The sequence below is a fragment of the Echinops telfairi genome, unplaced genomic scaffold (genome assembly GCF_000313985.2).
Source record: "Echinops telfairi isolate 266 unplaced genomic scaffold, ASM31398v2 ScPeMD7_2010;HRSCAF=2546, whole genome shotgun sequence".
Classification (NCBI taxonomy): Eukaryota; Metazoa; Chordata; class Mammalia; order Afrosoricida; family Tenrecidae; genus Echinops; species Echinops telfairi.
In genome coordinates this window covers 4,074,521-4,100,402 of record NW_022105908.1, presented here as the reverse complement: position 1 = coordinate 4,100,402, position 25,882 = coordinate 4,074,521, and the positions used below count along the sequence as shown (strand labels likewise).

General features: G+C 44.3%; 1 protein-coding gene across 1 annotated transcript in view; it reads left to right on the top strand.

Moving 5' to 3' along the window:
* DNAH9 (dynein axonemal heavy chain 9) overlaps positions 1 to 25,882 on the top strand; it is a 397,093-nt gene that overhangs the window by 241,288 nt on the left and 129,923 nt on the right. The window contains exons 44-48 of the mRNA XM_045293291.1: positions 12,090 to 12,232; positions 12,583 to 12,744; positions 13,078 to 13,311; positions 21,774 to 22,034; positions 23,152 to 23,577. Of these exons, the coding sequence (XP_045149226.1) occupies positions 12,090 to 12,232; positions 12,583 to 12,744; positions 13,078 to 13,311; positions 21,774 to 22,034; positions 23,152 to 23,577 (1,226 nt within the window). The remainder of the gene's footprint in view (positions 1 to 12,089; positions 12,233 to 12,582; positions 12,745 to 13,077; positions 13,312 to 21,773; positions 22,035 to 23,151; positions 23,578 to 25,882) is intronic.

Sequence of the window (25,882 nt, the reverse complement as noted above, 5' to 3'; positions counted from 1 at the left end):
CATTGCTGGTGTCAGATGGTTCTTGGCTGAAAGCACAGAATACCAGAAAGGTGTTTACTTGTATTTAATTGACTCTGCCAAAGAAATCTGTGTGGATCATAACACACTGTGTTAATCTGGGTAGACTAGAGAAACAAATCTATAGAAAACACTCATGTGTATAAGAGTTTTATATAAAGGGTAGTTGTACATTAAGAAAACCCCATCCCAGTCCAGATCAAGTCTGTAAGTCCAATGTTAGCCATATATCCGATACTAATCTATAAAATCCTCTTCAGACTCACGAAACACAGGCAATGACAAAAGGATCACAGGCCAGTGGGTTGGAAGTCTTCTGAGTCCAGTGGCAGTGTAAACATCTCAGTGCTGGCATGAGTTCTGGCATCTCTAGGTGGCTGGCATCTCTACAGGGTTCTAGCTGCATCAGGGTAGGTCCATGTGGCTTCTCCAGCTCCCAGGGCATAGCACCATGTGTCTCGTCAGTAGAGCATCTCACAGAGAGTGAGAGAAGTGTCTCCTGCCTCCAATGAGGAAATTACCAAAGTATCCTCAGGGGAAGGCCATGCCCAAAGAGGCCTCATTGGCTGTGACCCGATTGACAGACTAGACTCCACCCCTGCACTCTTAATGCTTTCGAGTCCCAAATTGACACCAGATTATGTAACTACCACACAGACTAGAGGGGTAGTCTTGAGAAGAATGGGAATATCAGAATACTTCATGTGTCCGTGCAGAACTTGTACATGGAGCAAGAGGCAGTTGGGCAAACAGAACAAGGGAATGTTTAAAATCAGGAAAGGTGTGTGTCTGGGTTGTGTCCTCTCACCAGATTTATTCAATCTGTATCACAGCTTTATAAGGGGCCTTGACTGATGGAAGTAAAAATCCTTCTTTTTCAGAAACACATGGCAATCTTTACCCTTTGTGTTTACACCTACATTTTAGAACTTGCTTGTCAGGATCAAAAAAGAAACTCATTGGATTTGTACTGAAATTGCATCTTTGTGATTCTGAACCATATGTTGATCCAATTTGGAGGGATTCCTTTTATATCCTTCGATGCTATATTGTAGTTTGAATATTTAGATTTTTCACATATGTCCTGTATATGTACTGCTCCCAGTCTTATAATTTCTGTTTGTATTCTAAATGACAATGTTTTGAATATTATTGCTGATGTGCATAAGTGCCTTTTAATTTTGAATCTTGTTTTTGTCCTTTGCAAGATTTTTGTTGAGCACTCTTAATGAGCTCTAATTATTTATGTGAACATTGTCTTAGGTTTTTTATTTGGAAATGAGATATTTTGGCAGTGGCAGTTTTTCTTATTGTCTTACCTATCCTTCCATTTTATTTCTTTTTCTTGATGTTTGCACTCTAGGACTTCTCATATAGCGTTAAATAGAAAACATAGCAAACATGTTTGTCTTGTTCTTGATTCTAAAGAAAATATTTTATTTTGTACTTTTCATTGTGATTGAAGTAAAAGCATACAGAGAAAATTAGTTTCCCCTTCAGTAATCCTCACACATGTTGATTTGTGGCATTAATTGCAATCTCCGCAGTGTGACAGCACTCCTCCCACATCCTCTTTCTTTCTCATACCTTCCTGCCTGCTGGCCTTGATCCCAGGGAAAATTCTTAACTTTTGATCCTATCAGGCTGACTGTTTTAAGGGGATCATATCTTATCCCCCCAACCCCCCAGGTATTATTGTTCACCTTATCTTGCCATCAAGTCAATGCTGGCTCAGAGCGACCCCCTGTGGGTTTCTGAGACTGTTGACAGTCTTTCACCCAAGTTGCTGCTGGTGGTTTCAAACCGTCAACCATGAGGATCGCAACCCAACTTGTAACCCCTACACTACCAGAGCTCCTGTTCACCATATAGGCCTGTCTAAAGCTTGAGCCATGAGGATGAGCTTGTTTACAGGCTCAAGGGCCATAGTCTAGGGATCCTTCCAGTCTCTGGCAGACCAGTAAGCATGAGTTTTATTATTATTGTTTTTAATTTTGTTCCCCGTTTTTCTCCCATTATATCCAAGACTTCCTGTTGTGATAGCATTGAGAGTTGTCAGCCCTGATGATCAGGTACTGAGATCGTTTATTGTGCCAGCCTGGCCAATAAACACAAGCGGGATTAACCTGTGTTAAACAGGTACCATCTAGTTATTCTGGCTCCAGGATTGTGGACGCTGAGCTTTGCTTGGTCCATTAGTCCTTTGCACTAATTGTTTCCTAGCAACTTTGATTTTCTTGTCTCTTCTTTCTGCCTGATGAGGAGAGACCAAGTGTGCTTCTTTGTGGTCCGTGGCCTTGCAGCTGTGTACCCTCTTGACTGCTGGCTTGCTAAGGCAATGTTACAGAGTTCTTTTTGTTTCTTTTTTAATCATTTTATTGGGGGCTCATACAACTCTTATCACAATCCATATATACATCCATTGTGTCAAGCACATTTGTATATTCGTTGTCCTCATAATTCTCAAAATATTTACTCTCCACTGAAGTCCTTTGTATCAGCTCCTCATTTACCCCCCCTCCACATTCCCCCTTCCCTCATGAACCCTTGATAATTTATAAAATATTATTATTTTGTCATATCTTGACAATAAGTGTACAAATGACAGAACACCCCATCATAAGCCTCAGACATAATGTGCTCAGCTCTAGCTCTATGGGGCAGTACTCCTCGCTCTGCCAATTTAGTGCCTAGAAGTACCCAACTTTGTAAGTGGGCCTGCACAGAGACATTCGGTTTTGTTTTCTCGATGGACAAGGATTCCCAACAATTTTTCTCACGATCTGGCTCTTGAAGTTTCTGTTGCTCCTGTTCCCCTGCCACTCTCCAGTGTCATAGCTCTCTCTTTCTCATGGATTGAAAAGATTCCACATGCATGGATCTCAGAGTCCCAAACTAAGCACTCTGAGCCTGGTTCTTCTCAATGATAGAGAGATCCTCTGATTCTTAATGCTGAGATGGCTCGTTTTATACCCAACAGGATGACAAAATGGACCAATCCCCATTTCAGAGTTTTTTTACAATCACAATTGACTCTATTAACAATGAATCACAACTGAATCATACAATCATTGCAACATTCTCCCCCAGTCTTTTACCCAGACCCATCAGGAAAAAAAGGAAATATGCCCAATCTGCAAGGTCTCATCCAACCGTTTGGTGGGATTTACAAAGACTATGGCTAGAACAGTCATCAAATAAATCACTGCACCACAATTCTATACTATATTCATGGATACATTTGCAACACACATAAAAACATATTTAGTAATACCCGGATCGCTGGGAAGATGGCGTCTAGTTAGACTCACCTGCCTGGAGCTCTGGCTGCCAGACCAGAAAATTGGGAGGTAAGGTGAAGGAGACTGGGAGGCGGAGTCCTGAAATGAGAACCTGGGGACTAGGATCTGTCCTTACCCAGTTTTTTGGGTTTTTTTGTGTGATTTCTGCTCACAAAGCGAACCAAGAATACACTAAATCCCTCTAGGTTCAACATGCTGGGCTCGCGGGCTCCAGCTGAAGAGCTACCTTCACCCTCTCGCAGCGAGTCGCTATTTCCCCAGGTTGACACCCTAAAGGAGATATAATCCCAGACATGAGGAGAACCCCACACTGTTAACTGTTAGCTGCCTTGAGCCCATAGGCTGAGGAGCAGGGTCAGCGAGTAGCTATAATTTGGAGTAGAAGAAAAAGCAGGAATTTACCTGAGGCAGATCACGGTGTGAGAGAAACTAGGTGGATAATCATAGCAAATTCAGTTCCAGTTGGCCGAGAAGGAAACAACCCCCCTGATAAGCTGGATCTCCCCCTCTGGGGTTCAGCGTGACAGCCCCCAAATCAGGGCACCTCACAAGCATAATGTAAAAAAGAGAGAGAATATATATTCTTGGTAAAACCTGCAAATCCCAGGCTCCTTGCTAAACTCCAAGGAAGCACACATAAGGAATCCCGTAACATAAGAAGGGAGCCCATGCTAAGGAATGCTAGAACTTGACTACAGTGCCTGGAGTCTCAGCATAACAAAGACCTGCTGGAGCAAGTCTAAGTTTCCAACTAAGCACATATCTAGAGCCCAGAGCCACAGAGCCAATTTAATTTAATTCTATTCTAGCTGGCCAAGGGCAGGGGGGGCAAAGGGGGGGAGATAAATAAATAAATAAAAATTTAAATCCTCTGATCTAGTAGGGCACCAGCATTCTAGATAGGACAATAAGCCCAACTTCCCTCTCAGTGATTCTACACACAGCTGGGGAGGTCCTGCCTGTCCTGGGGCCCTACACGGGGCTGAGGGAACACCCCATCTACCCCTGCTGTAGTGCTACACACAGCACAAGGCAGGTATACCAGTGAACTCCAGCGCTCAGTACTGCGGTGGGAACTGACGTCTGGCTGCTGTTGTGATCTTACCTCCGGGGGTAATCCCACCCAGCATCTGTGGGACCCTACATCAAGCAGGCACACCATCCCATTACCTTGAGGCAGAGTTGGAACTCCTCCAGCCCCACAGTCAGGTGATCACGCCTCAGTTATCTCCTTACTTACCAACTCTGTTTCTTCTCTCTTTATTCCCTCGCCCTTCTATCTTTCCCACCTCAGTCAGTCTCAATGGGCTCAGATTTGTTTTGTTGTTTTCTCTTTCTTTTATCTTCTTTTTCTCTCTTTTTCCTCTTCTTCCCTCTCTTATCATACAACATTGCTGGCTTCCAGGCCACTACCCTCCACCTAGGGCAACTCAACCCAAATATCAAGGGAACTCCAGCCTGCCCTCTGTGCGAGTGCTGCACACCACACAGGCAGCTCTGACAGCCATCCACAGTGCTCTGCACTGCTGAGGAAACCTCCATCGGACCTCTACGGTGAGCTTGCCAACTAGGGCAGTTTCGCCTAGCACCACTGGGTCCCTGCATTAAAAGGGCATACCAACCTGCCATCACGGGGCAGGGTTTAAACCCCTCTGGCCCCACATTCAGGCAATCAGGGATCAGCGATCTTGTTATTCTTTATTTTTCCCTTCTCTCTTTCTTCTCTATTTACCATCACAGCCCATCTCAGTGAGCACAATTGTGTTTTCCCCCTTCTTTCTCTTTCTTTTCTTTTTCTTTCTTTGTTCTCTACTCCTCTCTTTCTGCTCCTTTGTTTCTCTCCTCCCTCTCTTTCCTTCCACATGCCACTGCTGGTTTCCAGACCCCTACCCTCTGCCTAGGGCAAATCTGCCGACCCAGTGGGGAGAGCTACAGCCTTCCCCCTGCAACAGTGTTGCACAGGGAATGAGGTAATGCTACACACAGCATGGCACAGGGCTCAGCTGTCTCTTTTTTATCCCCCTCCCCTTTTTTTTCACTTTCTTTTTGTTCTTTCACTTTTTATTCTTTTCTCCTCTTCTTCTATCTCTTCTCTCTTTCCTGCCACAATCTCAGCAGATTCCGTTTTCCTTTTTTGTTGTTTTCTCTGTTTTCTGGACTGCTTTTACTTTGTTTAGTCTTTGCCTTTTTTTGGTGAGGGGGTGTTAGTTTGCTTTTTCTCCCATCTTTGTTTTCTTCTTTCTCTCTCTTTCCTCTCTCCCTTTCTTTCCTTTCACAAGTCAATGTCAGCCTCCAGGCCACTCCCGTCCACCTAGGGCAACTCTGAAGGCCCAATTGGGGGAGCTCCTGCCTGCATTTGTTGGCTTTACACGCAGCTGGGGAAATCACACCAGCCCTCCCACATACACCAAGCGGCTGGGGATTCTCCCCTTCAAATGGCTGGGGGAACTCCTGCCTAAACCCCGAGACCCCACAAGTGACTTGGGGAAACTCCTGCCCACTGATGGGGCTCCATGCTGCCATGGGAACATCCACCCAACCTCCAAGACGATCTCTCTGACTAGGGTAATTCTGCCTGCCAGCTACAGTGTTCTACACCAAGGAGAGTACACCCACATGCCCTCCTCAGCACTCCAATTGCAGAGGGAAACACCACATACCACCCAAGGTGCTCCAGGTACTGTGAGACAAGCCACTACGGCTTACTTAGAGGTCATCCAGTGGGCCCACAACAGCCCAGCCAGCATCCCATGAGAGGAATATCCAACTCACATTCCAAATAACAGAATACTGGTCAGCTAAGGTAAGAGTGAAACCACAGGAAGATACAGTGGTAGCCCGACCCCCAGTGCAGCGACCTTCAGGTAGTTCATAGAAGCACTCATGTGAGTCCCCCAAGAGATAGCCCAGTGCTCTTCGACTCTGGAAGATAGCTACAGGCTCCTCTAAAACAGCACGAAACAGCAACTAGCTCTAACAGCCTCGCGGAAAAAGCAGGAGAAACAAGACAACGCCAGAAGACATCATGAACCTAATGATGTCCATAGAAGAAACCTATATTGGCCTGCCACAGAAAGAACTTTTCAGAATGCTATTTGCAGTCATACAAGATATGAGGAAAGCAATACAAAAAAAAGAATGAAATGATAAAGGAGATAAAGGCAATGCACCAAAGGGAAATACAAGACTTAAGGGATGAAATAACAAAATCCAATGGCAAATTGACCGACTTTGCCAAAAGACTTGAGGAGGCAGAGAACCGTACCAGTGACCTAGAGGATAACCAAGCGGACTTCAACAAATAGGATAAGCAGTCAAATAAGACCATCAGAGAAGCCGAAGAAAACCTGAGAGCCAGGTCTGATGTTTTGAAGAGGAACAGTATTAGAATAATTGGACTACTGGAACAAGACACAACAAAGACGTCAACAGCGAAAATGGCACGGGAATACTTAGAGGAAAATTTCCCCAGCTTAATAAGTGAAAATCAGGCACCCATTCAGGAGGATGAAAGAACACCAGCCAGATTGAATTCCAAGAAGTCACCAAGACACATAATAGTCAAATTATCCAACTATGAGGAAAAGGAGATCATACCAGCAGCTAGGGGAAAGCAACGAGTCATGCATAAAGGTACCCCAATAAGAGTATGTTCAGACCTATCTGCAGACATGATGAAGAAGAAGAGGGACTGGAGTAACATATTCCAAAAATTGAAGGAAAACAACACGAACAAGAATACTATGCCCGGCCAAATTATCTATTAAGATAGATGGACAAGTAAGAGTCTTCCCAGACAAGGAATAATTCAAAGAATACATTAAAAAGAAATACCCTTGGTCAGAGCTCTGCCTATTCATGGGTATGGTCCAATGTGCCTCTCCACATTTGTTTGTTTGTCTATCACCTTGTGGATGGTGGTGGTTACCGTTATTGCAGGATTGAGTATGCAATAGTATGCCAAAAAAGTTGTTGCCTTTAACTCCTGCGCTCCTCCCACAGTCTCACTTTGTCTGTATCCTATTGACTTTTCTGTTGTCCAAGTTAGAACACGTCTAACCTCTAACTGGTGATAAACCCTTCCCGCCTCTGTAAACCTTCAAAGAATGTTTCTTTCTATATGCAGTCCTTTTCTTCATGTTGTATAGTGGTCGCATACAATATTTGTCCATTTGTGATTGACTAATTTCACTTAGTTTATTTAATATCCTCTAGATCCATCCACGTTATGAGGCGTTTGGCATATTTGCCATTATTCTTCAGTGTTGTGTGCATGGACCATAGCTTGTTCATCAGTGCATCACTGATGAGCATTTAGGTTATTTCCATAGTTTTGCTATTGTGAATAATGCTGTGCTGAACATGGGTGTGCAGCTCTCTTCTTAGCATAACTCTCATTTCTCTAGGATTTAGATTTCAAATGGTATTTTAATTTCCAACATTTTAAGGAAGCACCATATAATTTTCCATAGCAATAGGAGCATTTTACAGCTCCCTGAGCAGTATATGAGGGTTTTAGTTTCTTTACACCATCACCAGCATTTATTGTTTTCTCAGTTTTTATCTTTGCTATTAATGCTAGTGTTTGCAAAAGCGAATGACAGCTCCACGGTGGCACTGTGGACTAGGCATTAGGCTGCTAATGGCAAGATCCACAGTACAAACTCACCAGCTGCTCTTCTAGAAAAAGATGAGGTGGTCTGCTCTCATGAAATTGTCCAGTCTCAGAACCCCAAAATAGCATCACTGTGACTAAGAATTGGCTCATGGCGGCTGTTGTTAGGAGCCATCGAGTTGGGTCTAACCCATAGCAACCCTATGCACAAGAGAACAAAGTACTGCACAGTCCTGTGCCATTCTCACTATTGTTCCTGTGCCACAGCCCACTGCTGCAGCTGCCGTGTCAATGCTCATCGAGAAACTTCCTTTCCGTCCTCACTACCCCTCCAGTTTACCAGCCAGGATGCCCTTCTCTCCGGTCTGGTCTCTCCTGATATGTCTGAAATGTATAAGGAGCCCTTTGGCTCTACCTCTTCCAACACATGTTTGTTTGTCCTTTCAGCAGTCCGTGGCAATTTCAATATTATTCTTCAGAACCACAGTTCAAATTTAACTATTCTTAAGTCTTCCTCGTGTCTACTTTCCGTCCGATATCTACCTCTCACCTGTATATGAGACCATTTAAAATACTATGGCTTGGGTCAGGTACACCTTACTCTTCTACAGCAGATTTAGCTAATGTAATGTGACTTTTTATCTTTTGACTGCTGCTTCCATAAGCATTGATTGTGGTTTCATGCAAGATAAAATCCTTGGAAGCTTCTACCTTTTCTCCATTTATCAGGATGTTACCTATTGGTCTGCTTGTGAGGATTTTTATTTGCTTGACACTGAGTTGTAATCCATTCTAAAAGGCTCCTTATTTTCATCAAGCATGGTTGTGCCATCTGCATATCACAGGTTGTTAATAAGTCTTCCTGCCATTCTGATGCCACATTCTTCTTCATATAGGCCAGCTTTTCTGAGTATTTGTTCAATATAGAGATAGAAAAAGTATGGTAAGAGCATACAACCATGACACACACTGTTCCTGATTTTAAACCATGCAATATTCCTTTGTTCTGTTTGCACAACTGCCTCTTGCTCCATGTACAAGTTCTGCATGAGTACAATGAAGTATTCTGATATTCCCATTCTTCTCAAGACTAGCCATAGTTTGTTATGATCCACATAATTCTATTCCTTGGCAGAGTCAATGAAATACAAGTAAACATCTTTCAGGTATTCTGTGCTTTCAGCCAAGAGCCATCTGACATCGGTAATGATAATCCTTGTTCCACGGCCTTTTCTGAATCTGGCCTGAACCTCTGACAGTTGACTGTCAATATACTGCTGCAACCATTGTTGGGTGATATTGTTTGAGAATTCTATTGGGTAAACGTTCTTTGGAATGGGTACAAATATGGATCTCTTACAGTCAGTTGGCCAAGTAGCTGTCTTCCAAATTTCATGGCACAGACAATTGAGTGCTTCCAGATCGTCATCAGCCTGTTAAAACTTTTCTGTTGATATTCCATCAATTCCTGGAGGCTGGTTTGGGGCTAATGCATTAAGTGCAACTTGAGCTTCTTTTTTCAGCACCTTTGGTTCGTGCTCATATGTTACCCCTGAAATGGTGGACTAGCAACTAGTTCTTTTTAGTACAGTGACTCTGTATTCTTTGCATCTTCTCTTGATGCTTCCTGCATTATTCAATATTTTCCCATAGAACCTTTCAAGATTGCAACTCACGGCTTGCATTTTTTTCTTCTTTAAGTTTAAGATATGCTGAACATGCTCTTCCCTTTTGGTTTTCTGATTCTAGGCCTTTGCACATTTCATTCTAATTTCTGGCTTTGTCTTCTCAAGCTGCTCTTTGAAATTTCTATAAAGCTCTTTGAGTTAGGTCTTTCTTCCATTTGCTTTAGCTACTCTATGATTACGAGCAAGTTTCAGAATCTCTTCTGACGTCCACTTTGATCTTTTCTTTCTGGCCTGTCTCTTTAATGATCTTTCGCTTTCTTTGTGAGCGTTGGTCTTGATGTCCTCCCACAGCACGTCAATGGCAGTGGGCTTGGTTTAATGGCTAATGATAACAAGCATTTCCTCTTGAGTTTGTGGCTGCCTAAATTTCTTCCTTTGTGAACTGTATACTCTTGTCTTCTGCGCAATTTGTAGTAGGACTGTTATTTTTGTTCTTGTATTGTTGATGTGTTGAAGTTTTCTATCAATTGTGGAAATCAGCCCTTAAGGAGACTATTTAGCAGTTTATCAGTTCATCAGTAAATATGTTTGCTGTTAGTTTGGGATAGATACCTATAGTGAATTGAAGAATTCTCATTTATTCAGGTTTTATAATAGGTTTTAGAAATTTTATATATTTATTTTGATGTTCATATTGTTTGAATTCATTTATATATTACTGTGGTGAACTATTTTAGCATCCTTTTATGACGTTTAGCTGTCTTTACATTTCCAGGCTTAGTCACACATAGTCAACATTTATTCATATATTTATTGTATACTTGGGCCATTTTAGCATTAAATTGTTGACCTTTTCCATTACTTCTCAAGAGGTTTTTTACATATTGAGGAGACTAGACATTTAACTATAATTTAAGTTAAGCATGCATTTTAATAGACAATTTTATTGAGTCATAACTAAAATATCATCCAATTCCATAGTTCAATCATATAAGAAGTGTTATACAATCATCACCACAATTGATTTTAGAACATTTCCCTTTGTTGCTGTTAGCTCCCCTTTGCCCCAGCCTCCACTACCATATCCCCAAGGAGCTCCTAATCCAGTTGCTGACTCTATAGACTCACCCATCCTGGATTTCATATACCTATAAACATACAAAAATGCCAAAAAAATTTAAAAAGTCAAAAGGCTAAAAGTAAAATAAAGCAGAAAAAAAAACTTTTTGGAAAGAAAATATGATATTAAAAACAAGAGCAACTTTTTAAATGGTCAAAAGTAGATTGTTTATTTTTCCTTTTAACAATTTTAGTGTCATATAACTCACATATCATAAATTTCAATCACACTGAAAAGAGTTACTCATTCATCACCACAATCAATTTTAGGACATTTCTTGTACTCATTGCTGTCAGCTCCCCATTTCCTGCCAACCTCCCCTGCCATGCTTTGGGAAATTGATAGTCCATGTGTTGCATCTATGGATTTACCTGTCCTGGATTTCATATACAGAAAAACATACAGAATCGAAACAAAAAAACAGCAAACATCCCAACAATGACAGAATAAAACAGAAAAACCTCACTCAATAAGAGAGCAGGAAATAGTAGAATCTGGAACAAATATACATTGATTCAAAATGATATCAAATGACATGGTGTCACATTTTAACCTAATTACCACTACAGTAATCCACCCTAAAGTCCTAGAGCCTGTTTTTAAAAAAAAAAAAAAGTTTGATTGGCATACTAATTCACATATCATATAATTCAATCATTCAATCGTATTAAGAAGGGTTATACAGTCATCACCACAATCAATTTTAGGCCCTTTTATTCTCTCTTGTACTCTTTGTTAGCTCCCCATTCCCCACCCCTCCCTCCAACCTCCACTGCCACACCCCAGGAAAGCACTAATCCAGTTACTCTATATATAGATTTACCTATCGTGGATTTCACATGCAGAAAAACATACCAAAAAATCGTAGTTGGTTCTGGAGGGCTTTTGTTCTGTGTGGTTGCTGCTGTTCTGTTTGGCTTATGTTGTTCCTAGTGGCGCTGTGAGCTAGGTGTTGGACGGCTAACCAAAAGGTTAGTGGTAGTTCAAATCTACCAGCCAATTCATGAAAGCTACAACAACTAGAGTTCCAAGATTGTTGGCACTCACCAACTAAGTGATGGGATGAGAGTTAAGACCCCCCCCCCAGAAAGTCCCACGGAAGAAAGGCCTACCAATCTGCTTCCATAAATATATCGGCCAAGAAAACGTCATGGAGCAATTCTTGTCTGTCAAACATGGTGTTTCCATGAGTTGAAATCCATTGAACAGCAATGGATTTGGGCTTAGTGCTTCCAACTGCTGACTCCAGGACAAGAGGATGCCCTACACTCATTAATGTATACTCTCCTGCCCTGGGTTTGGAGTGCATGTGTTCACCTGGACATTGGTGAAACCTGGCCTCCCGTGTCAGCTTGCACCATGCAACAAGATGCTAAAGTGCTCCTCTGTGCTTCTTGTGCTCCCAGGGGAGATCCCTGATCTCTACTCAGATGAGGAAGTTGAAAACATCATAAGCAATGTGAGGAATGAAGTCAAGAGCCAGGGCCTTGTCGACAACCGAGAGAATTGCTGGAAGTTCTTCATAGACCGGGTCCGACGTCAACTGAAGGTAAAGACAGATAAGCTGCCCATGATTAGCAGGCACCAAGATGGCTGAAGGGAGACTGCCAGTATTGCCCTCTCAAGTGTCCTTTTTCACTATCTTGGAGAGAGTGGTAGGGTTGCAGTGCCGAGAGCAGCCCCTCTCAGCCTGAGCATCGTTGCAAGGATCCCCTTCTCATCCACTTGTATGGCATCATGCAGACCCAGCACACGTGGCTAGAAAGACTTGCTTTCACAACTCTTGTCACTGTTAGATGTGCTTTACAATTTTTAAGGGGAAAAAAAGAAGCCATATCCATTTCTCTGGCGAGTTAGCTCTCATGCTCTCTTGACTCTCCCCATCGTCTGCCTTTTCAGGTGACTCTCTGTTTCTCCCCGGTGGGGGATAAGCTGAGGGTCAGAAGCAGGAAATTCCCGGCCATTGTGAATTGCACGGCCATCAGCTGGTTCCACGCGTGGCCGCAGCAGGCATTAGAGTCTGTCAGCCTCCGCTTCCTGCAACACACAGAGAACATTGAGGTGAGAAGGGGAAGGAGATGCTCCTTCAGACCTCCCTTAACTCAAGGCACAGGGAATTTCATGGTCCAACACAAGGTACAAGAATTTCAGGGTGATGATGATGGCAGCATCATGTACAAATCTGCTTGATACAACGATGTATGGAATGTTATAAGAGCTGTACGAGCTGCCAACAAAATGATTTTTTTAAAATTTCAGGGTGAAAGGTCGGGCTGGAATAGCGTTATCAGAGCACAGCTTTCCACCTGGTGGAAGCAGCCAGTGGGTTGAGTAGTCCTCTCAAGTCATCACGGTGAGATCACCTCTTCACTTCTTGATTTTTTTTGGTTGTAGCCCACAGTAAAGCTGTCCATTAGCAAATTCATGGCCTTTGTCCACACAAGTGTCAACCAAACATCCCAGTCTTACCTGAGCAATGAGCAGCGCTACAACTACACAACTCCCAAGTCCTTTCTGGAGTTCGTCAGACTCTACCAGAGTCTGCTGCGCAGGAATGGAAAGGAGCTCAGGTCCAAAACGGAGCGGCTTGAGAATGGGCTGCTGAAGCTCCACAGCACATCTGCCCAGGTGAGTAGCGTCCTTTCCATCCCTCGCCTACCTGCAGAGGACTGAGAGGGAGAGAGAGGCGCCTTTCTGGTGACCTAAGGAGGTTGCAATCCAGGTCACTGCCAGTTGGGACACTTTCTGAAAATCATTGATGTCATTCGAAACAGTGGCCAAAGCTGAGGCTAACCTGTCCTCGTCTTCCGCTCCAGGTCTGGTTGTATTGGTGCTCAGATTCTCTAAGGATTCCCTCTTCGTTTCCCCTTTTGGCATAGTGTGGTGTCTTGCATGCTTGCTGTGATACCAAAAGCTGTATAGTTTGTATGATTATAATGCTGTCCACCAGTTTCAAATACCAGCAGGACCATACTTGGTGGACAAGTTTCAGCAGTTTCCAGACAAAGACGAGCTAGAAATAAAAGCCTGGTGATATGCTGCCCAACAGTAGGCAATGAAAACACTATGGGTCACAAGAGACTCTCAGCCAGCTTGCTTGCTCTGAACGTGGTACCAGGAGGAATCAATCACTGGAAAGGACATCGTGTTTAGTGAAGTGGGTCCGTGAAGGAATGAACTGGCACAGTAGCCAAGAGGACGGACTCAGATGTGATGGTTATGAGGACGATACAACCAGGCGACCCTGTCGATCTGGTGCAATTGAGGTTACCACGAGACAGCGTTCACTCCACCACAGCTAACGATAACGTCATCCTCTACTTTCCTTTCCTCTCCAGTTCCCTTCCCTTCCATCCTCAAAAGCAAAAGCCATGAATAGTTAGGGGAAGTGGTTGAGCGTTACACCTAACCTGTGTTCTTTGTTCTTCCTGGATTATTTGCCGAAGAATCATTAAAACCTAAACTCTGTTTCATTTCCTGTACTTCTTCATAGACTCCTAAATGGCTTGTCTGTTATAAGACGACCTCTGTCTTTGTCATAATCTTACACTGATAGAGCATAAAATGGAACAATTTCATTTCAGTCAAATCCCTATCCTTCCCTTGAGAGCTGGAGATAAATCTAGTAGTGTCTGTTCTGTCCCTTGTTCATGCCCATTAATAATCTCTGCTTCCCTGGTGACCCCTCTCGGCTCTCTGCATACCAGCAGCACAGCTTGCCTCTCAGACGCAGGTGAGACAGTCATAAAATTTCACAGTTAAACTAAAATTATGATCAACTTAATACTTGGATATCATGTTTTTCTGTAGATAGATAAACCTTTTGTTGACCTTATTTTTTAGAATCTGGCTGTTGGAATAGTTCTACGGAGCTTTCGTCTTCTGACTTGCTCTTTCTCCCCACTTCCTGCCCTTTCTCCCCACTTCCATTTCTACATGCCAGGATGTAATTTACAAAGGAGCTTCAGAAAGTTCTTGGAACGTTCCATTATCCTTTAATTCCATTTTTCTGTGAACTTGCTCAAGCTCCCTCTTATCTAAAGGTCTTCAGTTCATTTAGTGGGCCCTTGTCTTTCTCTTCTTGGGCATATTTTTGTTCCACATAATCTGTTCTTTAGAAGCACTGTGCAGCTATACCTCACATCAACTGTGTTCTTGCTCATTGTTTTAATCTATTCAGCCTTTTTCTCTCTACATTCTAGGAGAGCTTTCCAAGTGTCTCTCCTGCAATATTAATTTAATATTGTGTTCTGTTGCTTCCGCTTCTTATGCTCACATTGTATTTGATTATGCTTTTGCGTTTTTAATTTCCTAGCTGACATTTCTAATATTGTCCTTTTCCATTTGAACACATCTTATTGCTTTTAAGTATTTTTCTGCAACCAACCATTGCACTTCAGTGCTGAACATCTTCCTGAACATTTGTCTGGGTCCCGTGATAGCTCATTCCTATAGCTATGTTCTTCCACTTAGTCTTCTCTGTTCCTTATTTTCTCTGAAGCCCTTATTTATTTTGTTGACCTTCGGGCAAGATCAGATCTGTTTAGACTCAATGTTTGCCAAGAAATAGCAGGTGTAAATTATCTGTGACACTACTCTTTTTCTATTTGTGTGATGTCCAAAACATTTTCTGAAAGGTATAGTGATAGGGTGAGTCTGCCGGCATACAGGTCCCAGTCCAAGCACTAGCTGTTCACCTGGTATACACCTTTGCTAGGACATCTTGGAGTTTTCTCTCTTAGTCACATGCTGGTTTTCCCAGTCTCTGACTTTGCAGAGCATAAAGTCTCCAATGCATTACAAGCAAATTAAAACGTTTTTTCTGATCCATTCTTCTGCCAGCCTACAGTGCCCTCGGAACCTTCTGCCTCCCCACTAGCCCCTGTTGTACCTTCTGCCGACTTAGCTTCTAGGAACTGTGGATGGTTCTGTATCAAGTGTGGTTTCCTGGAATCAGGGGATGGGAAAGGCGCTACAACCCACTCACAGAACAGCAACTAGTACTCAATTTTATGTCATCCCTGGGTCTTTGAGCACTCGGTAATGTGTGATTTCCATTTAACAAGAATGATCTCATTTAACAAGAATGAGACACTGGTGGCTAGTGGTTGAATTCTTTTGTTAGTGGTTGTGTTTATGGAAATTGCATTTAATTCCATCCCTTTACCACCTCCACCTCCTTGCCAAGCGCAGCCCCACCACCACCACCCAATTCAAGGGCAGATCATTAGTTTTACATTCAACAATTCCTACACATTTTACTTCATCTTATCCATTGCAATTCCCTCAATGTAGCATCACTTCTCTAGTGGTGGCATCATTACCTTCCATGGGTTCAACGCCTGGACAAGGCACTGCCCGGTCAACCACTACCCGCCTGTCAGTGAAGACTCGTATGTTGCTATGATGCTAAGCAAGGGTCTTCCTTTCTTGCTGCTGCTATCGCAGACACAGTATAAACAAGTGGTGTGTGGAATAAAAAATGACTTTTGTAGAACATAAGAGGCGTCGAGCCTGGAGTCAGGGTGCTGGCCCTAGCAGATGGGAGATGGTGAGATTTCAACTCACTCACTTTGGACATGTAAGCAGGAAAGTTCAGTCGCTAGAAAAAGCCATTGGTCACGTTGAAGGGTCAGAAAAAGGCGGACACCCTTCAAAAGGATGGACGGGCATACAGCCTCAGCGGTGACTGGAACATACCAGCCGTCCAGAGGAGGTCAGGGGTCACCGTGGGCCAACTCCACGTAACTCACAACAACAATTCCAGAGAGAAAACATCCCCAAGCAGCCCTCCTTGAAACCCAAACTCATCTCACAATTTAGATGACTAGAAAGGTGAGGTTTCTGGGATGGTTTTCCTCAGTTCTTGCTTCTCAATGCTGAAAGAATTCGTGCTGCAGAAGCACTTTTGTAAATGCAAGTAACTTTTATGAGGGAAAGGGAAGTAATACAGTCTCAGGTAATACATGCTGGCTCTGGAAATTGTGCAAAGCCGCAAGGCAGGGCTGTGGGAAAGTTCGCCACTGAAAATGTCGACCTTTGGGGATCGTGAAAAACCGCAGAGAAAATGACCCATACAAGGAATCCACAGGGCTGTCCCGGAACCAAGAGAAGAAAAGGGCTGTCCCGGAACCAAGAGAAGAAAAAAAGTGCAAGTGCGAGCCCTCTCTAGTGCATGCCCTGAGAGGTCTCACACGTGTGCACCATGCCCATCGGGGAGAGCCCACGCTCAGACCTGAGAGAGGGCTGCAGCTTGCCATCAGCCTGCGTACCCCTCCTATCCCCACTGGCTGGGGGGCAATGGGGAGGCAGGCACGCGGTTGAGGGTTTGGACCCAATCAGAGTGTGATGTACTGTTGCTGGCGCCTAGTGTGGGTGTGCCCAGGTTGATCTCCGCCTGGGCCTAGGTGACCTGGCTCTGAGCAAGCTCAGCTTTGGATTGTCCCCATCTGCGTCTAATGTGTGCTTGATTTCTGTGCAACGCCTTTATTGTGGCATTGGCAGCTAATGTTCGTTTAGCGTAGACATTTGATGGAGACAACCCCCTTTATCCCTAATCTTTCTACCTTTCATAAGGACCCACATACTTGGGACATAGTGTCAGGAGTGAACGGTCCCTGGAGAGAGGAAAAGAGGAAGCCCCTCGGTGAGATGGATTGACACAGTGGCTGCAACAGCGAGCCAGGCCGCAGGAACCACTGTGAGGATGGTGCAGGTCTGGGCAACGTTCCTTCTGCTGTGCACAGCTGGCTGTGAGTCAGAACTGACCCAGTGGCTCTTAACAACAACAACAATCCCCGCTCAGCTTTATTCACCAAGTCTCTGGAGCCCGATGAGAAGACCCTGGGACACTTGGCCTCCCCTTATAGCTTGTTGTGCCTAGACCTTGAAGAAGGCAGGTCTTCCCATCAACACCCTATCCCACCTCCCTCAGTAAGCCTCCCAGTTAGCGTGCACGGTCAATATTCATGGACCAGAAGGCCGAGGGAAAAGGCCTCTTCAGGGTTTGGGGAGCTCTCCCTCTTAATCTTTCTTTCAAGGCTTAGTAGTGTCTACATAAGAAGGAGCCCTGCTGGTGTAATGGTTATGCATTGGGCTGTGATCTGCAAAGTCATCAGTTCAAAACGACCAGCAGCTCCTTGGGCAAAAGATGGCTTTCCACTCCCGTAAACTGTCCCAGTCTCAGAAACTTACAGAGGCAGGTCTACCCTGCCCCATAGGGTCACTGTGACTCAGTATTGACTTGATGGCAGTTAGAAACAGAAGAGATTCAAATTATGGCTCAAAGGCTTTGAGTCAAGGAACAGAAGAGAGAGATTGAAAGTAACCTTTTTACAATTTCCTTTCTCTTGAAGGATATAGGGTGTAGGAGTCGGAATTGACTCAGTGGCAGTAGACTTGGTTTGGTCTTTGGTTCTAAAGAAGAGGAGCCAGTAAGTGAGCCTGAGTTATGCCTTTTCGGAAGCTGTGTGGGGGAGGCTAATTGTGGGTGGTGGGACCCTCCTGTCACACCATGTCACCTCACAGCTTAAGAGCTGTAAAGCACCTATTCACAGTGCTGGTGATTATTTACCTTGGGCCTAAGGCCATAAACCATATCTGCAATCAACTAAACAGAACAACAGCCACAAAAAAGAAGAAGAAAACTTCAATTTTCTCAAATCTCCCAAGATTTAAAAAGGAACAAAAAGTTACTGGTGTGTTTGCTGACTGGGGTGATTATGTGCCTCAATCATTTTGATTTACAATTGCATCTTTGTCCTTATAGAAATAACTCTCTGCAGCTGAACAACGGGAGATGGAAATGGATTAACCTTCCAACATTTAAATATAAGACAAGTTCTAGGGAGCAGGCCTCTATTTGAGGTTACCACAAAGTCTCCAGTTTCTATGAATACACAGAATTAAAGAGCATTCTTTTCCGCTCTTTCCTTTCCTTTTCTTTTGATGTGCCATGAAAAGGGAATTATCAGCATCATCTAAGCCTCAGTTTTATTTTCCCTCTTGCGCATTTTGCATCATAAAGCATTCGAATCTGTTTGACATGTTCCAGGAGCTCTAAGGCAATCTTCAATTGTTGCAGGAAATAGAATGCAGGAAAATGGGAGTCAAGAGGTCATTTTGGATTGAAAAGTTTATGGCCCATGTTGCAAAGACAAATGACCTTTTTACTTCCCAGCAATAAATCGGACAGTCTTTCCTTTGCATCTGAAAGGGCCAAAACACTAAGCCAGTGACCGAGGTGGACAACAGCATCACCTGGAGAGCCCTAAAGACTGAGCCCTGGCCTCAGAGTTTTACATTCCCTATGTCTGGGGTACCAGTGGCCCTGAAATCTCCCCTGACTCACAGTGCTTCCATGTATCAGAGGAGAACTGGACTCTGTATGTTTTTGCTTGTTTGTTTGTTATTGTGGTATACACGTATGTAACAAAACATTTCCCATTTTAACAATCTTCTCATATTCAGCGACATGAGCTATGTTCACCACGTTGTTTCGCCATCACCCATCAGTTCCCAAATGTTCCCATCACAGGAACTCTACTAAGCACGGTCTTCCTTTCTCTTCCCTCCTTCCAGCCCCTGCTAGCCACGAATAAACCTTGATCTCTGGACACTTGCCTCTTCTAGAGATTTACATAAGTGGAATTGTGCAAGATTGGTCCTTTTGTGATGGATTTCTTTTTCTTTTTTTTTTTGGTGGATTTCATTTACTCAGCACCATGTTTTCAAAGTTAATCTCTATTCTGGTTTGCAGAAGGCTATAGATGACGGTGGAAACCCAGAATACATGTGTAGATCTACACAGGGAATAAGCTTCCAGCGATTTCCCCTTAACCATAATTGAGGGATATGTATAAACTGGTTATCAGACACAGAGGATTGGAGAGACGACTATCGGAGATGAAAATGATGAAGCTGCCTTGAATGGTTACAACCTTGTCACGTGATCTCCCCTCTGATACTCTTTGGGCTTGATATTTTTGAAATATTTTCTGCGAGTCTTTTTTCATATTGGGGTTTATCTCTGTTGTATTTTATCATTGTGGGCAGCCTTCTTGAATCTTGGTTCAAGAAAATTCCAGGTTGTTGTTCAACATATGAAACCCAGGATTGATGAACCTATACAGACAACTAGAAGAAGAATTCTTGGGGGGTTACACTAAGGGTGGGGGAGGGGAGTAAGCGAGAGCTGATATCAAGGAGCTCAAGAAGGAAGAAAATGTTTCGAAACCAATTTTAGTAGCAATTGCACAATACTGCTTGATATGATTGAACTATGGAAAGGTATGATGTCTGTTTTAGCTCCTAATAAAACGGTTTGGGTAAAAAAAAGTTAAACTATGTAGTAGCATTTATCAAGACTTTGTTTTTCTTGATGGTTAAGTAATAGTGCATTGCTTCCATGAAAACCACAGGGTCTTTCAATGGCTGATTTGGGGGAAATAGATCACCAGAGGTTTTTTCCAAGGCACCTCTGGGTAGACTGAAATCTCTAATGTTTCTGTTAGCCGCCAAGGGTATTAATTTTTGTTTGCACCACCCAGCAGCTTCCAGGTATAGGGTCTCAAGTCAAAAAGCCCAACAACAAAGCTCAGTGCCATCGAGTCACTGCCAGCTCACAAAGGTTCTATAGGACAGCGCAGACCTGCTTCGGGGAGTGTCCAGGACGGAAACTCTTTTTTTAAACAGTGTATTGGCACTTCATCTACATATCATATAATTCAGTAGTTCAATCATATCAAGAAGAGTTGTACAATCATTACAACAATCAATTTTAGAACATTTTCTTCTTCCTTGTACTCATTGTTATTCATGTAAATTTTTTTTCAATTGGGGCAAAAATATACAGAATAAAACACTCTCCCATTCAACAATTTCAATACAATGGCATGTATAATTTGGTGCCGTTGATTATACTCTTTGTGGTGTATTACCAATTATTGATATCCCTCTCCAAACTGTTCTATCACCATTAAAATAAGCTCAATGCTCCCTAAGCCAAACCTCTTTCTCCTTCACCCATGGCTCTTTATGGGAATAGAAAGCCTCATCTTTGCTTTTCTAACAAGTTCTCAGGAACCCCATGACACAATGGTTAAGTATTCACCTGTTAACCAAATGGTCAGTGGTTCAAACCCTCCAGCTGCTCCTCAGAAGAAAGACAGCAATCTACGTCCATAAAGATTATGTGTGGGGCCGATCTTTGTCCTTTACCATTGCTAAGGGTCAGCACCAAATTGATGGCAATGGGATTTTAACAAGTCCCCTGGTGATTTTGATGTTACTGCTTCAGGTACCTCAGTTTGAGAACCACTGGGATCCATGGACCTGAGTGCAGCTAGAAAGTGATCCCTCTCTCTCTAGCTGATCACAGAAAGAACTGGTTTTCCAAATGCTGTTCTGCCATAATTTCATTCCTGCCTCTAGACTATGGTTTGTTCAGTAGCTCACTGGGAACCCAGTTGGCCTGGACTATTGGGATTTGTACTGTCTCACTGCAACCGGCCTGTGTATGTCTTGTAAGAATTCACAGTAGAAACTCACTTTCTATTTCTTGCTGAATCCTTAGAACATTCTACATGGGCCAACTTCAAATAAACAATGGCTGATTTTTATTAAAGACCTACCATGTGTAAGACCTTATGCTATTATAGAAGTCGTAGAAAATAGTGCCATCAATACTAGTAAAAGAGAGGATCCCTGGCGATGTACCGGTTACCCTTTGGGCTGCTAATCAAAAGGACAGCAGTTTGAAAACACTAGCTGTTCTGAAGGAGAAAGGCAAGGCTTTCTACTGCCGTAAAGAATTACAGTCTTGGAAGCCCACACAGGCAATTCCACTCTGTCCTATAAGGTCGCTCTAAGTCAGCATCGAGTCGATAGCAGTGAGTTGGTTGGGGGAGTTGGTCATGAAGAAGCAGTCCACGTCATTTGAGAATTCAGGAGAAAGTGCAGGGCATGTGTTTAGAGTAGTTCCTCTGCTATCTTGAGAGTCCAGCATTTCTTTCCTTTCTGAAGCCAGGGGCGTTGGTCCGAAGCTGTGCCCCTGTCACTACACCGAATGACTCTGTGCTTCTCCGACCCAGGTGGATGATCTCAAAGCCAAGCTGGCCACCCAGGAGGTGGAACTGAAGCAGAAAAATGAAGATGCAGACAGACTGATTCAGGTGGTCGGCGTGGAGACTGGTAAAGTGAGCCAGGAGAAGGCCCTCGCAGACGAGGAGGAGCGGAAGGTCGCACTCATCATGCGCGAGGTGAAGCAGAAGCAGAAGGCCTGTGAGGAAGACCTGGTCAAAGCAGAGCCTGCGCTCACAGCAGCCCAGGCTGCTCTCCACACACTCAACAAGGTAGGAGGGAGGCAGGTGGCAGGCAGGCGCTGGGTTATCCTTGGAGCAAGGAGTAAGTCTCCTCTTCTGACCGAGGCAGCTCAGTATCACAGCATGCCAAAGAATGCAAGGACTCCGTTAGGAAGGCTTAAGGCAGGGACTATCACTGGTTTATTCTTGAGGCAAACAAACATTTATTTATACCCTCTATATGCCCACCTCCACTGAATGCTAATACACTCCCAGAGATGTGCAACAGTTGGGACACCAGGGACCATCCTGTGCCATCTCCTTACTCTAAAGATGAGAAAACCAGGGCCCAAAGTAGGGGTGACTTCTTAGAGTCACAACTCCAACTAGTAGAGTCAGGACTGGAATTCATAGCTTCCTTAATGTGTGCTACCTAAGCCATAGACTCCTGGTGGACAGTCACAACAAATCCTCCATCCAGTCCACAGGCATTTATGTACACGTTCACTGACAGAAGAGTGAGCCCATGTGCTCCCAGAGCACAAAGAAACGTGGTGCCTTGCCAAGGTCAACCCTTGCGGCCAGGTCTTTCTAAAGCAAGTGAACTTGGACGCCCATGTCCAGCCAGAGGCAACTGACTGCAGGGGCTCTGCCTAACTTTCGATCTGAATTATTTCTGGACAGAAAATGCCACTTTACAATGAGGAGTCAGGACAGTCAAGTGTAGTTAGAACAAGCTCATGAAACAAAGCGGTTTCATCATAGGACGGGAAAATTAGTTGCGCCACAATGCTATTCTCTTCTATCTAAGATAGAGATTAATTTATAATAATCTTATCTTTTATTCATGGCATGCTGCATATTTCAGAGTATGCTGGCATCCTCGTCTTTTCCCACTGAATGTGAAGTAAGTGTGGGTTTCTACTGGTCTGTGAGTTGGGCGGAGTGCTGAACGAACATAACAGGCTAACGGTGAACAGTCCAGGGAAGTTACAGCCCTCTGGGGAGGTCTCCCATTGATGAGTCATGATATTTAAAATTCAGAGGGCTGTTGCAGCCTTCAAAGCAGCCCTTTCAGAGTGATCACTCCAGGGCCTGACGCCATTAGTGTCTCAGGACAAAAAAAGCCCATTCATTTTCCCCTAACGGCTGGCCTTCTCTTTCGCAGACCAACCTGACAGAGCTGAAGTCATTCGGGTCCCCTCCTTCGGCTGTCAGCAACGTCAGCGCCGCAGTGATGGTGCTCCTGGCTCCCAGAGGCAAGGTGCCCAAGGACCGGAGCTGGAAGGCTGCCAAGGTCGCCATGGCCAAGGTGGACGGCTTCCTGGACTCGCTCATCAAGTTTGACAAAGAAAACATTCACGAGAACTGCCTCCAAGCCATCAGGCCGTACCTGCAAGACCCAGAATTCAAGCCCGAGTTTGTGGCCACCAAGTCATACGCAGCCGCGGGCCTCTGCTCGTGGGTCATAAACATTGTGAGATTCTATGAAGTGTTCTGTGATGTGGAGCCCAAACGCCAGGCATTGAGCAAAGCCACCTCGGAGCTCACCGCTGCCCAGGAAAAGCTGGCGGCCATTACAGTCAAGATCGCCGTGAGTGGAGCCCAGCCCTCCTGGCCCCGTTAATCAGGCCCTGACAGATGGCATCGAAAGCTGTCACCTCACACCCACTTTCTTGATTTTCAAGGAGACCTGGGAAAACCACATTTTCATATAAAATCTCCTATTTTTCTTTTAGCAGACAGGATTTTTCTGTTCCCTCAAACACTACATAGGCCCAGGAGTTCTTGGGTGGTACACCAGGCGTCCTCAAATTACGGCCCGCAGGCTACATGCGGCCCGCCGCTCCGGCCCGCCAGGTGTTTTTGCCCCGTTTGTTTTTTAACTTCAAAATAAGATATGTGCAATGTGCATAGGAATTTGTTCATAGTTTTTTTAAACTGCAGTCCAGCCCTCCAACGGGTCTGAGGGACATGAACTAGCCCCCTGTTTAAGAAGTTTGAGGACCGCTGGTGGTACACAGTTGAGCGCTCAGCTGTTAACCAAAAGGCTGAGGACCGAGTCTCCGTGGAAGAAAAGCCCCGGACCTACTTGCAAACACACAGCCCTTGCAATCCCTCTGAGCAGAGTCCAACGCTGCGCTCCACACATGTGGCTCCCAGGAGCTCTCGCCAGCTCAACAGCAATTGCTTTGGTGTGGGTTTATCGAAGGCAAGCAAAGGGACCCCTGGTGGTGTAGCGGTCATGTATCCGGCTGCTAATCAAAGGTCAGCAGCCACTCCTCGGATGAAAGGCAAGGCTCTCTATTGCCATAGAGTTACGGTCTCAGAAACCCACAGGGGTAGTTTAGCCCTGCCCTGTAGGGTCACTATGAGTCGGAATTGACTGGATTGCAGTGACTTTTCAAATTTAGGCCAAGCAAGGCACTGTTACCAAAATTAAACCTCTGGACCACTGGTTTTTAGTTTGGGTCCTTAAAAATGGATGTGTTTGTTCGTTTGTTTTTCCTTCTCTTTTTCCTCTTGTAGTAGTGGGGGGGGGGGTGATGATAGGCATGTATATAATGAACAGCATCATTCATGTAGCCAGCTTTTATCTTATTAGTCACAACTTGATTGAACATGTTGAGGTCAAGGTTGACAGAGCAGATCCGTGCTCCCGTCAACAACTCATGCATGCTTTGTTTTTCCTCCGTGATTGAGATCCCCTGGCGAGGTCCCTCCCTAGCCCCCATTGCTCCCTGGGTCTCCCATTCCTCCTCCTTTGCTGGGCTGGCTGGGTCCTTGGGTCAAGGTGTCCTTCTGTTCTCACTGGTTTGATTCTTCTGAAGTGTGCCTGCCTCCCTAGAGCTCTTGTTCCCTGCATCGGCCTGTCTGTGGCGGGGCTGGGGATTGAGCTGTGGGTGCAGGAAGTTCATTACAGGCCTGCAGAGGGACTGAGGACCATAGTCCCAGCGCTTCCACCAGTGTCTGTCTGATGACCAGTAAGCCTGGCCTTTTTAAAAATGTCTTCTTTACAGATCTGATGCTTGAGCGTACAGAATTAAAGCTCAACTCCTTTGTCTTCTCCTTTCTTCATCTCTCCTCTCCTTTTGTACCGGCTGTCCTCAGCTCTCTGCGCGTCTCTCCCAGCAGTGTAGCCGAATGGGACTCCTGCGTATGTTTTATGCTGTCTTCATTTTTATGAAAACTTTCAAAGCAACTTTACCTCAGGGTTTTAGGGGTAGGGTTCCTGGACCATGCGGTAGTTCGTTTTTATAAAACCATGGTGATATCCTCATTGTACCCGCTGCTCCCAGGACTGGCAGATGATGGGGGTGACGTGGAGTCTACCCCTGGTTGAGAAAGAGTCACTCGTACTTCACCTTTGCTGTTAGATTGGACACCAGGCCAGTGGGAGGTGGGCAGTGGAATCCTCCACAGCCAGACATCACTTCCAATGTAAGCTACACTGTTTACTAACAGGGTGACCCTTAGCAAGATCTTCAGAATGCCAAACCTCCGTTTCATCCTCCATAAAATGGACCCAAGGAGAGGGCCACCTCCATGAGGTTGCTGAGAAGATTCAAGGAGCTAATGCATGTGAAACTCAAGTTCACAGCCCAGCCTGTAGCAGTGCAAAGTGGATGTAGCTGCAGGAGGTGATCGCAATCTTCATATGACTTCTATGTCCTTCCTTCAACCACAGGTAGTACTAGCACATGTCTACACAAGCAACGACTGAGAAACACATCACTACCGTGATGAATTCAGTCATGCGTGCATCAAAATTCAATCATATTCATATAGACAGTCACATAGATCTATGTCAAATTCAATCATATATATGATTACAATCACATAATGTAACAATATATATTGTAATATATACAATTGTATTATATATACAAATATATATA